This window comes from Boleophthalmus pectinirostris, unplaced genomic scaffold, assembly GCF_026225935.1.
Source record: "Boleophthalmus pectinirostris isolate CB_2022bp ecotype Guang Dong unplaced genomic scaffold, ASM2622593v1 HiC_scaffold_23, whole genome shotgun sequence".
NCBI classification, from domain to species: Eukaryota; Metazoa; Chordata; class Actinopteri; order Gobiiformes; family Gobiidae; genus Boleophthalmus; species Boleophthalmus pectinirostris.
In genome coordinates this window covers 21,710,339-21,725,777 of record NW_026571207.1, presented here as the reverse complement: position 1 = coordinate 21,725,777, position 15,439 = coordinate 21,710,339, and the positions used below count along the sequence as shown (strand labels likewise).

General features: G+C 41.7%; 3 protein-coding genes across 5 annotated transcripts; all 3 read left to right on the top strand.

Annotated features, from left to right (window-relative positions):
* The first annotated feature begins 81 nt into the window (after positions 1–81).
* zgc:66447 (SLAIN motif-containing protein-like) lies at positions 82–4,374 on the top strand. Of its 3 annotated transcripts, none has more exons than XM_055159305.1 (7): positions 82–213; positions 1,084–1,206; positions 1,796–1,933; positions 2,027–2,353; positions 2,465–2,605; positions 3,158–3,443; positions 3,531–4,374. In XM_055159305.1, exons 2-7 carry the CDS (start codon positions 1,101–1,103, stop codon positions 3,583–3,585), a joined length of 1,053 nt encoding a protein of 350 aa, XP_055015280.1. In that variant the 5' UTR covers positions 82–213; positions 1,084–1,100; the 3' UTR covers positions 3,586–4,374. The 3 variants fall into 3 exon arrangements, with proteins under 3 accessions (XP_055015280.1, XP_055015279.1, XP_055015281.1); XM_055159304.1 differs by having other exon boundaries at positions 2,462–2,605; XM_055159306.1 differs by lacking the exon at positions 1,084–1,206 and having other exon boundaries at positions 2,462–2,605.
* A 152-nt stretch (positions 4,375–4,526) lies between these two features.
* znf711 (zinc finger protein 711) lies at positions 4,527–10,711 on the top strand. The gene is made up of 8 exons (XM_020928141.2): positions 4,527–4,894; positions 5,803–5,883; positions 5,953–6,048; positions 6,357–7,214; positions 7,287–7,433; positions 7,522–7,701; positions 7,787–7,921; positions 8,093–10,711. Exons 3-8 carry the CDS (start codon positions 5,970–5,972, stop codon positions 9,271–9,273), a joined length of 2,580 nt encoding a protein of 859 aa, XP_020783800.1. The 5' UTR covers positions 4,527–4,894; positions 5,803–5,883; positions 5,953–5,969; the 3' UTR covers positions 9,274–10,711.
* A 1,221-nt stretch (positions 10,712–11,932) lies between these two features.
* Positions 11,933–14,885, top strand: kctd12b (potassium channel tetramerisation domain containing 12b). The gene has a single exon (XM_020928411.2). The coding sequence runs from the start codon at positions 12,530–12,532 to the stop codon at positions 13,376–13,378; it is 849 nt and encodes a 282-aa protein (XP_020784070.1). The 5' UTR covers positions 11,933–12,529; the 3' UTR covers positions 13,379–14,885.
* Positions 14,886–15,439: the final 554 nt, after the last annotated feature.

Below are 15,439 nucleotides of genomic sequence, written 5' to 3'. Positions count from 1 at the left end.
TTTATTTTATAATAACAGTTTCTTTTGGATGGTGAATTGACACATCTCTAACCCATGTGCTGTGTTTTCCTTACAGGTTGTACGTGTCCCCCAAAAAGCAGGTAGCAGATGCAGGCCCAGAGTCTCCATTAAAGTGGTGTCGGCAAGTTCTTGACCATCGCAGCCCAGACACTGAAGTGGCATGTCGGACTCTCATCAACCGTTTGGACCAAAGTAAGAAGCAAAAATCATAATCAAGGAAAGAAACTAGGACACTAGCACTAGGGGGAGAGTTTCTAAAAGCCAGTTTCACACAGTTTGGGTTGGTGTAACATAAAATATATTTTTTAAAAAGTTCATGATTGAAATTAAAAGCACTTCAAACACAATGCCAATAATTGATTACCTAGGCAGGAAACAAAGACTATATGCTTTTCCTGTACAAGAGACATATATTCTGGTTACATATAAACATGGCAACTGACAAGTAAAAAAGGTGCAAAAATTTATACAGGACAAAAAACACTGCTGCTGATGGAACAGTAAAGAATGATCAGAGAAAATATAAGCTATACATTGTTTTCTAAGAATATTTGAAAGGAAATATTTTCCACATTTGTGAAACAAGTATTACTATACTATAAACTGCTCGCATCATCTTTTCTTGCATTCTTTTGCTGCTTAAACTTGTATATTCTATTGTACTGTGTAATGTCTTTATCCCATGGCGGTGAATCAGCCATGTGCACATGCTGGTATATTATTTCCGAATGCACTGTCCTATTCAAATTAAGAAATGTAAATTGACACATTTCTGCTGAGAACATATGCTAATATTTACTTTTCTATCCTACTCATGACTTCAGCAACAACAAAGCTATTCACACTAGAGTTCAGTAACACCATGAAGTCATGAACTGGGTTGGATTACCTTCCCCCAGGTCAGCTCTCCTTTGTTAATGGTAGCAGCCCTGGAAACAGTTTAGTAATGCAGGTCAGCTTTATTTCAATGTATTTTAAGACCAAAAGATATTTATTAAACATTTTTAGTGTTATTGCTTCATATTAAAATTCTCTTTCTATCACTTCCTGCTTGTTCTGCAGCTACTCGGTGGAGAAGCATGTACAGCAGCCCTTCAGCAGAGACGGGCTCTGCTGGCTCAGGCCTGATCTCTCCTGGGTACCACAAATCAACTAACAAATCCCTACTAACCAGTGGCAATTCAGGTAGGGCATGACATTAACACATTTCTTTGCCTTTACATGTGTGGGAACAGCAACTATTGTATGAATGTAGGTCACTCTATGTGTCTGTGTGTGCACTGAAGTGCTTTTGGTGGCCCCTTGGAGAGCTAATGTTTTTGCATGGTTTGGTCTTACTTAATTAGCAGACCCTGAGTGATTTAAATTGATATTATCCATAAACTGTATATATAAATGGACATAGCTAACATGCAACCGCTGCATTCCAAATGAGAAATTTGCATGCTTCCGGCCCTCTCTCCATAACTGCTGCTGTGTGTCTCATCATTTTGCTCTAAGAATGTCCGTATTAACCCGCTCTTCATGATCCTTTTTATTTTTTCTGCTATTTTGTCAGTAAAAACAAAATCATATTCCTAATATAGAGCCTGGCTCCAAATTCACCCCTGTAACCGCTAGCATTGCGAGTTTCATTTGAGTGGAGCTAACGCTCACACTCTTAGTCCACTTCTTTATACAGTCTATGGTATTATCAGCTTATTGTCACAGTTATAATATACTCAATAATATAGTAAATTATTTTATTTGCTATTGAGTGTAAATCTGTCAACAGGCGCAAGCGTGCACTCTGCTTTGAGCTCACAGTCCTCTATTGATAGTGAGCTAAGCACATCAGACGACTCCATCTCCATGGGCTATAAGCTGCAAGATCTTACCGATGTTCAGATCATGGCTCGGCTTCAAGAAGAAAGTGAGTATATATTTTACATGATGGCACTAACATGTGCCATAATAATATTGTTTGACCATTTTATTTTTTTATTAAAAAATATATTTTGGTTAGGTTTAAGGCAAGACTATGCATCCAGCTCAGCCTCTGCATCACGTCGCAGCTCCACAACATCTTTGCAGTCACTGCGCAGATGTGGCAACTACAGTGACCAGGAGTTTGATAGTTACAGTCTTGAAGATGAAGATGAATTCTGTTCTTTGCCGCCACGGCACCATCGATTTACCCCCTCACCCCTCAGTTCACCCCGATGCCAGTCACCTTCAACTTCCAACCACGGCCAAGAATACAATGTGCGTCTGGGGGCTTCACGCACAAGGACTCCTAGACGATCTCTTCAGGGTCCAAGTGCTGAACTTCTCAAATTTGCCAAAAGTGAAGGTAAGTTATAAGATTTAGAATACAGACATGTCAGATATTATGATAGCCAACACCTATGACTGTTCTTATGAAAACCTTTATATTTTGTGGTGTATAATGTGGTTCCAGAAGAGTTGAGGCACAGCATGCCAAATCTGGCTCCCCGCACTAGCCTTCGTTCACTGGAGGCAGTCAGAAACAGCCGTAGCATGGAGGCTAACCTCCAGAGCTCTGGCAATCGCATGTCCCACCTTTCCAACCCCCCCTCCACAGGTAACCCTCTTGTCACCCACTCCAGTTGTGATGAAAACCAGTACATTGTTATACTACACCTGACCTCAATTTTACTACTGCATGATGCCAAATGTCTAATGGGTGACAGTGGCTCAGTGGTTAGAGCAGTATTCCCCCAACCCGAAAGTTGGAGGATCAATTCTGTTCTAAGTTTTGCCATTGTGTCCTTAGGCACTTGACTTGCATTGCCTAGTATGAAAGTGATGTGTGTGTGAGTGATGGTGGTGGTTGGAGGGGGCCAATGGTGCAGATTGGCAGCCTCACTTCCATCAGTGTGAGCAATGGCAGCTGTGGCTACAATAGGACAGAAAAACTCTGAAAGTTAGAAATAAGAAAAATGTGACAGTAAATTATCGAGATTTATTCTCTGCAAAATGTTGCCTTGAGATTTTTTTTATTCAAATTCTGCCCTTTATTTAGTAGTAGTAGCAACAATATTATTATTATTGATGATGATGACTAGTAGTAGTAGTAGTAGTAGTAGTAGTAGTAAATCCACCATTATTACCATTTTATGTCCTTTAATCATAGGTATGACAAATGGTCGCATTCGCTGCAATGGCCAGTCTCCTCTTTCACTGCGAACCCCTGTTAAAGCAGTAGGTCCCATGTCAGGCAGCCACTCTTCCAGAGGTTTACCTGTAATTCAAGGCCCGCCTGCTGCAGGGGGACGGAGAGTGCAGTCCCCAAGCTCTGCAAATGGTGGACCCTACATTCCTGGAAGACCCACTATTGGAACAACCAGAACAGGCATGGGTCGAGGACCAAATGCATCATCAGCACCCTCAAGAAGTACATTCTCACACAACCCCAGAAGGTATGGTTTTCATGTAGGCTAATATAAATTATACGGATTCGATGTAAAATTATGTTCTGGATGGTAACTGACTATTTGTTTTAACAGGTCTATGGGTATTACAAAAATTTCAGATGAAGCCTGGAAAGATGGCTGCTACTAAGTTTCTGTTGATGAAGGATATCTATTCTGTCTTAAATGCCCTAATAATTTTATTTGAGCAAACTGTGTCAAACCATCCTTTAAACCTCTTGGTCCCTCATTTCAGATGGGCAATAGATTTACACATTTCCTTTGCATGAAACATTGTGAACCCACTCTAGTGATATTGTGTAGTAGGTGAGGCACATTGTCACAGACCAATTGAAACTTCCTATTGGACTTTTTTTTTAGTATAAAGTCAATGTGCTGGGATTGTAAAGGTTCTTATTACTTGTACGGATGAAGATTGCTTTAAAATGAAGTTGATAATTTGTCTAATTTCTGTGTGACTTCCTACTTGAAGGTGTTGCATGTTTAGGTTTCATTCCTTTAACTTTGCATCATGTGGATGTTTTCACAAATCTTCCTGTTTCCTATTCCCCACACATTATGTGTGATTTTGTTAATGAGTCATGCTTATTGTGAAAATAGTCATAAAATTATGTGACTAATTGAAATTACACTGCCCTTATTACCCATTAACCCACTAACTTAGGGTTTGTGCCAAGGTGCAGGTCAGCAAGAAAAAGTTCTTATTTGAAAGTACAATATGTTTGAAAGCTACATTTCTGAATTTCTATTTCAATAGAAAGTTTACTGTAATTCTGAGGTGAATTTAAAGGCTTCCATTTTAGGATGTCTGTATACAGAAGAAACTGTGAAGGCCCTTTGCCTTACATATTCACCCCTCAAGTGGTGTGCCTCTTGAAATCAGCTGCTCTGAGTAGTAATAAAGTTTATCTTGAAACAATTTGTGTGTGAGAATGTTTGTAATAGTGGTTTGGGCCTACAGAAATTCTGTGTAATTGCACTAGTTATCCGCAGTTCCACTCTCCGGATGAGGATCCAACTCGCGAAAATTGGCTACACCCCCCGTGACAAAATGGCCTACAGGCCTTCATAACCTACACTACTGAACCATGGGGCAGCAAAACAACCATTAGTGCGAAACAAGGTCCTCCTGCGATATTTGCACCAAAACATAAAAAGTAAACACATGTGGAAAGTGAAAATGGCTGATAATGTAATTCTGTTCTCTTATGCATGACGCAAATGGTAAGGGATCAGCGGTAAACGAGGCCACGCATTGTCTCCCCCGCCCTCCCTCTCCTCCAGGACGCAAGCTGATTGGCCGAGGCCTAGCAAAGAGCGCCCGGGGATCCAAAACTGCAGGCCGCACTTAGCTTACCGTGAAAAATAAACCAAAACAATAACAGACAAAACCAAGAAGAAAGAATAACATCGTTAGAAACAGAAGACGACACTGTCAGGTAAAATATTTCAGTTCTATTAGAAAAAGCATGCTGATTAAGACACAAGGGCCCAGTCGGCCGTAGCGGGCCTCTTTCAGCCTTTTCGAAAAACAACATGGTAGATAATGCGGCACAGCAGCTTCAGCTAGCTTAGCAAGCTAGCTAGCACTGTCAATCGTAGGTTTAGTTTGAACATTGTCGACCTCATGCCTAAATCATAAATTGTATTGTAAAATCACACTTTCAATGCTCTGTCAGTGTTGCATTGGTTTAAAAGAAGCTGCCCAAAACCGATTAATGTTATATCTTGCGTCATGCGTTTTAGCGGTTTTGCTAAAACAAAATGGCGCCGAGGGACAGTTTTAGCATGGTGCTAGTTAGCTTTTGTAGGTGGAGGGCGTTAGCCGCCTTATGCATTGCATAATGTCTGCAGTACTTTTCACTGGCGACCTAAAACCAGTCTGTGATTTTTGTCACATGCAAATTGTTAAGAATAAAGTAAACGTGAGGCTTCAGACCAGCTTATCCAGGTATCACTATTTACAACACAGTGCGACCACTGCAGATTTTAACTCTAAGCATATTTACCAGTCTTTAGACGACTGAGATATACCCCTCAATTTCAATTGCTTGTCAGCACCACAAAAGCTCCACAGGCTGTCTAATTGTGAAGTGAGTACCACAGCGTTCTCCTGTCTGCCCCTGCCATCAAGACCAACCAGCTCCAGGTGCACCTCTTTATGAAGCTTTCCCTGTAGTACTCCCATAAAGCAATGGATGGAGCCAACTGTCAACAACTCTGACGGGGTTCCTTCTTAGGAAACTGTCCTAAGCACAAACCAATAATTAAGAAGTGTTTTGAGTTAATTAATTGATTTCTTCAGTGTGTAATGAAATAATGACTGTAATCTGTTTTTTTTCCTCAGAACTTTAAACATTTGGTGACTTGATGGGGGAAAGTGAATAAAACCCAGCTGCTGCCTCTGAGGAACAGGTCAAATGTGAAGGTTTGTTTAAGTTAATACTTTGTTGTTTGTAGCATTTGTACAAAATTATAATATGAGTATTTGTTTTAGTCTTTTTTGTATTAAACATGGACCAAGGAGGAGGAGTGTTGGAGCTACACACACAAGAGTTGAAGATGCCCCATACTATGATCATGCAAGACTTCGGTTAGTTGTATAAATAAGTAACTTAACTTTGCAGCATTCACCATACTATTTATCATGCATCCTTATGACAATTGACAGTCTTAAGAGAACTGCCATTCAGCTTGGCTCTGAGCTGCAGCAGCAAGTGTTCACCAGTCTGTTTTTGTTGCCTGTGCCACTGCGTATTTTTACACAATGTGGGTTTTGTGCCATAGTTTGCCGACCTCTGGTTTATAACTATAAAAATATTTGATGTGTCGTCATGGTGTGCCAATTCTAATTAAATATTTTAAATAATTGATGGCTATTTTCATAGTTTGTTTTTGTAGTTGCAGGAATGGGGGGTCTGGCTCACATCGACGGTGAGCACATTGTCGTGTCAGTGCCTGAGGGAATGCTTCTCTCTGATGTCATGACTGACGAGGGCATCCTCCTGGAGCACGGTCTAGAAGTGGAGGGCCTAGAGACACAAGTGGTTGAAGGACTGGAGACTGAAGTCGTGGAGAGCTTACACACAGATGTCGATGGTCTGGAGGCGAGTGTGGTAGAGGGGCTGCAGACTCAGGTAGTGGAGCTGGAAGCCCAAGTAGTGGAGGGCCTGGAGGGAGAGGTGGAGGTCGAAGGACTTGAAGCACATGTTGTTGAAGGTCTGGACACTGATGTGGACGTGGACGGGCTGGAGGCTCATGTTGTGGAGGGGCTGGAGGCTCATGTAGTGGAGGGGCTGGAGGAGGAAGTGGAGGTGGAGGGGCTGGAGGCGGAAGTGGTGGAGAGTCTGGAGGTGGATGTGGAAAGCCTACAGTCACAGGGGGTGGACAGCCATGACATGAGCAGTGAGGACATGGGGCCACCGGAGCACAGTGTCATTATGCCTGACAACATCCTTGGAACAGAAGTTGCCATTGAGGAGGCTCTGGACTCACATCACCACCATGTCTTAACTTCAGACCTTATTCAGGATTCAGGCCACCATGATGACATGCCAGACCAGGTGTTTGTGGCAGAGCTGCTTTCAGAGCACCAAGACAACACTTTGGATCATCAGTTGGTGTCAGAGGGTTTGATGGTAACAGAGGCCAACGCTGAAACCATTATCCACGAACAGTTACAAACTACAGCTGTTCCTCTTCAGACCGATGAAGATGATGATGCACAAAGTAGCTCTGAGGATTACCTCATGATTTCCTGTATGTTAGATTATTGTCTATCTCTCAAGAATTATTTAGTTGCAAAAAATCTAATCATTTAATTTGTTTTAGTGGATGAGGTGGGAGAAAAGCTGGACATTGGTGACACTCCTCTTGAAATCAGCACAGAAGTCTTGGAGGACAAAGAATCCAAAGATGAGGATGGCTCAGAGGTCATCAAAGTCTATATTTTTAAAGCTGAAGCTGATGATGATTTAGGTGAGTGATTTAATGATAATAATATTTTTATGAAGAATATAACTTAGATGTACTATAGGTTTGTTGATAATGATTGTTTATTTTTAAGGGGGGACAGAGGTGATAACAGAAGACGATTATCACAATGGCCATCCTGACCTGGAGGCCGCCTCATCAGGCCGGTTAGGAGTTGGCCGTGATAAGATGGTCTACATGGCTGTTAAAAATCCACCAAAAGAAGAGGAGGAAGATGAGGATGACAGTGATGACGATGACGAAGATGAGATCAGTATGTATTTACAATTTATACAAAATATTGATATAAATTATTTTGCTATTAAAGTGGCAACGATGGTGTGTTGTTATTTCTTTAGCTAACACCATTGATCAGGTTAAAAATGGCACGACTACACCTTTTCTTCAAATCCGAGAGGGACTTAACACTAATCGAGTCCTTAAACCCAAACCTAAGAAAAAGAAGAAAGGAGACACGCGTCAGTGTCAGACAGGTATGGATTATGCAACAGCAACATGTTTCCACTGGTTTGTCAAAGTTTTATTATTTATTTACTATTTAAGTCTAGATATGTAACCGCCTTTTGACCACCACCTCTGGTGGCACATTCCTAACGTTGAATAGTCTCGTACCATTTTCTGAATTTTGTTTTCCATTTTTGTAGCCGTTATCATCGGACCTGACGGGATGCCTTTGACTGTTTACCCTTGTTACATTTGTGGAAAAAAGTTCCGCTCTCGAGGCTTCCTCAAATGTCACATGAAAAACCACCCTGATCATCTTCTGAAAAAGAAGTATCAGTGTACAGACTGTGACTTTACAACCAACAAGAAAATCAGTTTCCACAATCACCTGGAGAGCCACAAACTGCTGAGCCACAACAGTGAGCGCTCTCCTGAATACACAGAGTACACTCGGCGTTTCCACGAGTCCAGTCCGCTCGGATCAGATAAGCTTATTGTCAAGGACCGAGAGCCCAAACTACATCACTGCAAATACTGCGAGTATGAAACTGCTGAGCAGGGCCTTCTTAACCGCCACCTGCTGGCGGTACACAGTAAAAACTTTGCACATGTCTGTGTGGAGTGTGCCAAAGGCTTTCGTCACCCGTCAGAGCTGAAGAAACACATGCGCACCCACACAGGCGAGAAGCCATACCAGTGCCCGCACTGTGAGTTCCGCTGTGCGGATCAGTCCAACCTAAAGACTCACATCAAGAGCAAACACGGAGCAGACATGCCCTTCAAGTGCAGCCACTGCCCTCAGGCCTATGCTGACGCTCGAGAGCTGCAGCGCCACATAGAGATGGTACAAGGCCACAAAACCCATCAGTGCCCCCACTGTGAACACAAAAGCACCAACTCCAGTGACCTGAAACGACACATCATCTCTGTTCACACCAAGGACTTCCCCCATCAGTGCGATGTGTGTGAGAAAGGCTTTCACAGGCCCTCAGAGTTAAAGAAACACGCAGAGACACACAAAGGCAACAAGGTGCACCAGTGCCGTCATTGCAATTTTAATGCCCCCGACACCTTTACCCTTAGCCGCCATATTCTGTCCTTGCACACTAAGGACCTCCCTTTTAAATGTAAGCGCTGCCGGCGAGGCTTCCGACAGCCAGCCGAGCTGAAGAAGCACATGAAGACACATAGTGGTAGAAAGGTTTATCAGTGCCAGTATTGTGAGTACAACAGTACGGACGCTTCAGGTTTCAAACGCCATGTTATCTCTATTCACACCAAGGACTACCCCCACCGCTGCGACTACTGCACCAAGGGCTTTCGGCGGCCGTCAGAGAAGAGCCAGCACATAGCCAGACATCACAAAGAGATGTTAATGTAATATTCTGTTTATAAACACTCCACCTGTGTCTACAGCGCGGGTCATTTTAGCGTATTAACAAAGAAATGGACATGCGTATATATATACATATATAGGTTGTTGATGAAGGCAGCAACTGTAATTGCCGTTCTGTGTTGTAATGGGTGTTCACCTCGTTCCCTTGGTAATACAAGAACACATTTTCTATGGCGACAGTGCTGTCTAATAAGACTGGTGTACACTGGGTGGGACAGGTGTAAATTGTTTTCTTGCAGAAAATCTCTTAAGAACATATATTCAGGGTTTGAAATGTCTATATTTTTATACCCACTCAGCTGAAAGGCTGCAAGATGATGACTGTATCCTATGTCAGATAGCAGTGCTTTTTAATCATGTAAGTTGTGCAGAAGGAGGAAAGACTACAGGAAATGAACCTTGATAGTACCAATTAGTATCTCTTTACTAACCAGCATTACATAACACTTTCAATGCCTTCAAATCCATCTCCAACTAAGAACCTGGGGTTTTCAGTGATGTCAAGACAAAACACATCATTAAAGATGTGTGACTAAAACCAACTTTGGGTTTTTCATAAAATCTCAGTAATTTAAATTGTGTAGTATTATAAAGTTTATAATGACAGAATAATCATCCAGTAGATGCAGGTCTGCCAATTTCTGAAAGCATATCTTTAGCAGCCTTTCCCAGTCAAAAGTCTGTTGCTGCTACGAGTATCACAGATATTTTGTTCATAGTATTTATATTGTCCACTTTAGGTGTAATATATGAATTTGACCAATTGTGTAAACCTTATTCATGAAGTTGGAATTGACTGCCACTTTTAAGTACATATATGTGATGGTAGTAATACAGAGGTGCTTTTTTTCTTTTTCAATCATGCCTTACATCTGTTTATTTTTAAGCACTGATAAACCATTGGTAATCAGACAATTTGATTTTAATTCTCAAACATGCTGTTTCAGTACCGCTCTCCTTGTATTTATGTTTCAAGTCAGTAGAAAGCACTTTAAAACCCCTTAGATTTCACACATTTACATTTGCCCTGAAAATACATTTTACAGTTTTGTGATTGGCTGAAGGTTGCGTGTTGCATCTCGTGGGCACATTCTCTCTGATCATACTTGTTCTTAACTAATTGTAATTGATGGTTTTGTTACATGACTAAGTGATTGAGTTTGTGTTTTGTTTGTGCGGCTCACTAACATGTTTCCCACTCCCTGATCTCATGTACTCCTGTCCCACACATGGGAGAATTCCCTTAAACAAAGTGGTCACCATATTGACATCGTCTTTAAAGTATAATGCACATTCAGTATACTGTCTCCATGACATCAGTTGTGGTATATATTAAAACCCCTTTCGTGTACCTTAGTCATTTTCAGTCCAATCGTGGATAAACTACTGGTGGGGAAAACCAAAATAAACAATTATGTTTTTATATGTCTTAACTTGTCTCTTTACTTAACACATGAAAGTTTACTCTGCAGTTGACCATGAGTTTGCTTAGTCACAAATGGATGCACCAGTGTGAGTGGTATTTGGATGACGCCTGACTGTCATATCCCTGTCCATACATCAGTCATGTCGCCCACCAAGTCACCTGTCTTCAGAGATATATGATGTCTTAGCCAGGAGGTAATGAGGCTATACCTGTGAGTTTAGATGTGCCCCAACTGTCTCACAGATAAAAAGAAAACAGATGAAAACTGCAGCTTGTCATTTTTACAGAATCATCTCTCTTAAATCACTTAGTGCTGCAACTGTCAGTGCAAACTTGCTGAAAATGCACAGATCAATACAAAGGCACATACATAAATTTTATTTTCAGAATATCAGAAAGTCAATTTTGAGAACTTCGCTAGTCTTTAGATGCATGGCTCTTTAAAACCATAGTGACATTTTCTCTATGAAAGATGGTTTTGGTTACTTGTTCTAAAAAATATTATACTTTTTTATTTATTTATTTATTTTTTTAAATTCAGGCTAGCTCTGAATAATTTTAGTGAAGGTCAAAACGCTTGCCCCACCAATCATGAATAATCTAATCCAAATGGCAATCTGTTATTAGGAAGAATAAAATAAGACAAGGACCACTCTTAGTCACACAAGAAACAACTTAATCGAAATAACCTACCATGTGAAATCTAGATAACTGGCCTTCTCTTCAATGAATTGAAATTTGTATTTATTTTTTCATTTATTTATTCAGTAGAATGCCCCACAATCCGAATTGAAGTGATTAGTGCACTGAGTGACCGCTTGGTGTCACTATTGCCCTTTTGGATTGGCACACTGCGATATCCAATCGCAGCGGTGAGCTCTGCCCGAAACACAGGTTTCAAATGAATGAATATGCCATATTTAAGTACACGTGGGGATTTTATGACAGATGTTACGCCAACCACTGCATTTTCAGCATTAATGTAGCCTACTGATGTCCTAAGAACATTTAGTTTATTGATTAATGACCTGACATTTAAAACCATGAATGATGTTACTTTATTGTTCAGTAGTAGACCTATATAGTTGTTCCAAGCAAGCCATTCACTTAAGCTTGTTACTTTGCCAGGCTATTTTGACAGGGACCAAAGACAACAGAAGTGCGTCACTATGGTGGGCGTGGTTCGTCAGGCTGAATATCATTACCGTACACAGCGTTACATTGCAGTAGCAGCGGTAGAGTCTGACACGAGAGCGCGTCGTGGGGACGGAACGCAGGCACTTCGGGTATAAATCTGAGGAGCAAGTGATGGAAACGCTCGAGAAGCTGCTGTGCACTCTGCTCCTGTCACACTATATTTGGAACATCCTCTTCGTCGCGTGGCTCTTCAACACAGGGACACCGACTGAGCACTCAAACTATGGATTGCTTTTTTGAAGTTTGGACCTCATGATCCTGTGCGCATTTAGAGCAGAGAGGTCGGTATGGACTGTTGTGCAAAAGGCACGCGTATTGCTAAGGGAACTAATGTGGAAAACAGAGTTTCTTCATTAAACTGCAAGAGTTCTTTAGAAAAGAACATTAAGGTTGCTGCCTGAGCAATCACGCACAATGTTATAGTTATTATGGGACAACCCTGTAGTTAGGTTAGCGGGCGTCTTTGCTTGGTTAGACTGTAAAAGTGGGCTGAGCAAATTTATGCGCGCTGAGCAATTGTCTGTCTCCTACACTCCGCTGCTGCAGGATCTACGGCGTTTGTAAAAGCTACTTAAAGACTGAAGTTTTTAAAGCTGGTGTTAGTAAACTGTGTGCACCATGGCGTTACCAGATAGTGGCATATCTGGAGAGGAAGTACCCTTTCCAGAGATCATAGAACTCAATGTTGGTGGTCAAGTGTACATAACCCGCTACTCTACCCTCACTAGCGTGCCGGACTCTCTGCTCTGGGAGATGTTCACTCAGAAATCCTCCAAAGGACTGGCCCGGGACACTAAGGGACGCTTCTTTGTTGACCGAGATGGTTTTCTGTTTCGGTACATCCTGGACTACATGAGGGACCAGCAGCTCGTTCTACCCGATCACTTCCCAGAGCGTGGGCGCCTGCAAAGAGAGGCTGAGTTCTTTAACCTCCCTGAGTTAGTCAAGCTCCTGGCTCCTAAAATCAGTAAGCAGAACTCACTTGGGGATGAAGGCTGTCAGAGTGACCCGGAGGATGCCTCCCCAGGCATAGACACGGCTCGTACCTTAAGCTCTCTGGGTGCAGCTGCTGCCTGCTCCAGCCTTGTGCCCAGTGCCATGGATGGCAAACGCTCAGGCTTCATCACCATTGGCTACAGAGGCTCGTACACATTGGGTCGGGACAGCCACACAGATGCCAAGTTCCGACGCGTGGCTCGAATCATGGTGTGTGGAAAAACCTCTTTGGCCAAAGAGGTTTTCGGAGAGACGCTGAATGAGAGTCGGGACCCTGACCGCCCCCCTGAGCGCTACACATCTCGCTACTATCTGAAGTTCACCTTTCTGGAGCAGGCCTTTGACAAGCTAGCAGATGCAGGCTTCCACATGGTGGCCTGTAACTCCACTGGGACCTGCGCCTTTGCCCACGAGCAGACCGATGACAAGATCTGGACCAGCTACACTGAATATGTGTTCTACCGTGAGTGAGATACTGACTTTGTTTTCCCTGGCCCCCCAGCAAACCCTATACATCTCCAAGTGCCCCTCTGCCTCCAGATGTCCTCTCCATTCACTCAGAAGGCTCTGCTCCAGTAGATGTCTCGTAGGTGTGTACTACAGCTCCCTGTGAACAGAAATTCATCTGTCCTTGAAGCTCATTCTTTACCCTTTTCCCCAATCCACCTGCCTCCTCTGGTCCAGAGTTTTGCCCTGCTTCATCACAACTAGTTATAGTCCCCAGTCTTTATCCACAGCAAAGACTGACACCTCCTATGTACGCTCCTGTTTTACGCATTTGCCTGAAGCACAATACAGAATCCAAGAGCTCATTTTAATAGAGGAGTCCGTTGTGTTGGCAATTTCAACACATATAGGGGCATATATATGAAAGGGCTTCTAATTGCAGTCCCCGTGTTACACTAGTGCTATTGTATACATCGCCTCTTTCTCGAGCAGACTGTCTTTATCCTCCTGCTCCTCTGGACTAAATTACCAAATAATGGGACATCTTATCTGCCATGGCCATGAACAGCACTGCAAAAGAAAGAAGTGTACTACAAAAATCAAACTTAGCTTTTCCCTCCTTTTTATTATAAGTGTTCATGTGGCTATTGATGTGCCATAGTCTGTCTGTTCAGCCAGGCCTTTGAATGGATAATTGTTTTTATGATATAGCCACATAATACAGAAAAGTGCTTTGAAGTTAGACTAGCAGTGTATGATGATCCCAAAAAGAGAGGATTTCATAGAACATTATAACAGTAATTGTGTGTGGACATGAAAAGGCTGCAAGAGTGTGTGTATTGAATTTCAGTATTTTAATTACTTGAGTTGGATGGGTGATTTGTTGAAAAATATTCTGTCAAGTTTTCATTTCTTCAGTGATTATTTGTTGTCTCCCAAAGTAATGTGTCATCATAGCAGACCATGGTGTAAAAATATGTATAAGAGTCGCTTTATATGAATCAATAGCCTGTAGCCAGCCAAAACCCAGTGTTTTTGTCACCACTGTAGCAAGGATAGTAGTTTCTGATACGCATTCAGTGAACAAGGGTAATTTTTGCCTCAGGACTGGTCTGCACACCATATACCTCAGACTGATGGCACTTACAATAAATGAACTCAAAACAGATTCTGCACAAACTTCATGTGATAGCAAAGGTCTTGTTTGTTATGAGGTGTAGATTTTCATTTTCTACAAGTATCAGGCTTGGCAGTCCCATCTGACAGTTCATAATAAATGTATTCAGAAACGTCTCTGAAATCCGCAGTGTTGTGATTTGGTGTGATGAAGTGCTGTTGATATCTGACTCAATATGTTAGACCACTCTCTGCAGGCATAGACACTCAAATTAAAGTGTTGGGCAAAATAATACATGATTTGTCAAATAAAATATGTTTTCTTTCTACTTGTTTTGCTTCGTGTAACAAAGCTGTTGGTGTGAAACTGTGTGATAGATGCTTTTGAAAATCACAAATACAATACAAAGAGTAATTACTGATTGTACTTCATTTTTTACTTCATCTGTCAGTGTGAACGATGTTTCTGAGTTAAAGTCCTTGGGCACAAACAGTATCAAGCCAGATTGTCTTTCCTCGGGGACATCTCCATCTGTGTTTTAGATATTGAACAGTTGACCAGAGAATCTAGCCAAGGCTCAAATGAGAACATGCACTGACAATATGCTCACAGCATTTTTCACAATGATGGATCAAGCTCCGTGTCTCCATTCATTTTTATCACTGTCAGAGGATGGATGTGGTATCAGAAAATATTTATGAAAAGTAATGCTATTTATTTAAATTCAAATATACACATTATCTATCTATTCATTTTATAATGCAGTTATATTTGATAATAATTTAAGGGCCCATATTATGCCATTTTCTGATCTATGTTTTAATGTTGTTTCCTCATTACACTCTCAGAGTTGTGTTTTGTTTCATTCTCACGTTTAACACACAAACACCCGGTGTATTTAGGCTGTGTTTTTCTGTCAAACAGAAAACACATTGTGATGGCATGTTGTAATACAGGAAGTACTTCAA

Bases quoted from the DNA above. Each gene is read 5' to 3' on its own strand.
- kctd12b (XM_020928411.2), top strand. From the start codon at position 12,530: ATGGCGTTACCAGATAGTGGCATATCTGGAGAGGAAGTACCCTTTCCA.
- znf711 (XM_020928141.2), top strand. From the start codon at position 5,970: ATGGACCAAGGAGGAGGAGTGTTGGAGCTACACACACAAGAGTTGAAG. The intron at 7,215-7,286 runs GTATGTTAGATT...AATTTGTTTTAG, and splicing joins GGATTACCTCATGATTTCCT to TGGATGAGGTGGGAGAAAAG. The intron at 7,702-7,786 runs GTATGTATTTAC...TTATTTCTTTAG, and splicing joins CGATGACGAAGATGAGATCA to CTAACACCATTGATCAGGTT.
- zgc:66447 (XM_055159304.1), top strand. From the start codon at position 1,101: ATGTACAGCAGCCCTTCAGCAGAGACGGGCTCTGCTGGCTCAGGCCTG. The intron at 2,606-3,157 runs GTAACCCTCTTG...CTTTAATCATAG, and splicing joins TTCCAACCCCCCCTCCACAG to GTATGACAAATGGTCGCATT. The intron at 3,444-3,530 runs GTATGGTTTTCA...TTGTTTTAACAG, and splicing joins TTCTCACACAACCCCAGAAG to GTCTATGGGTATTACAAAAA.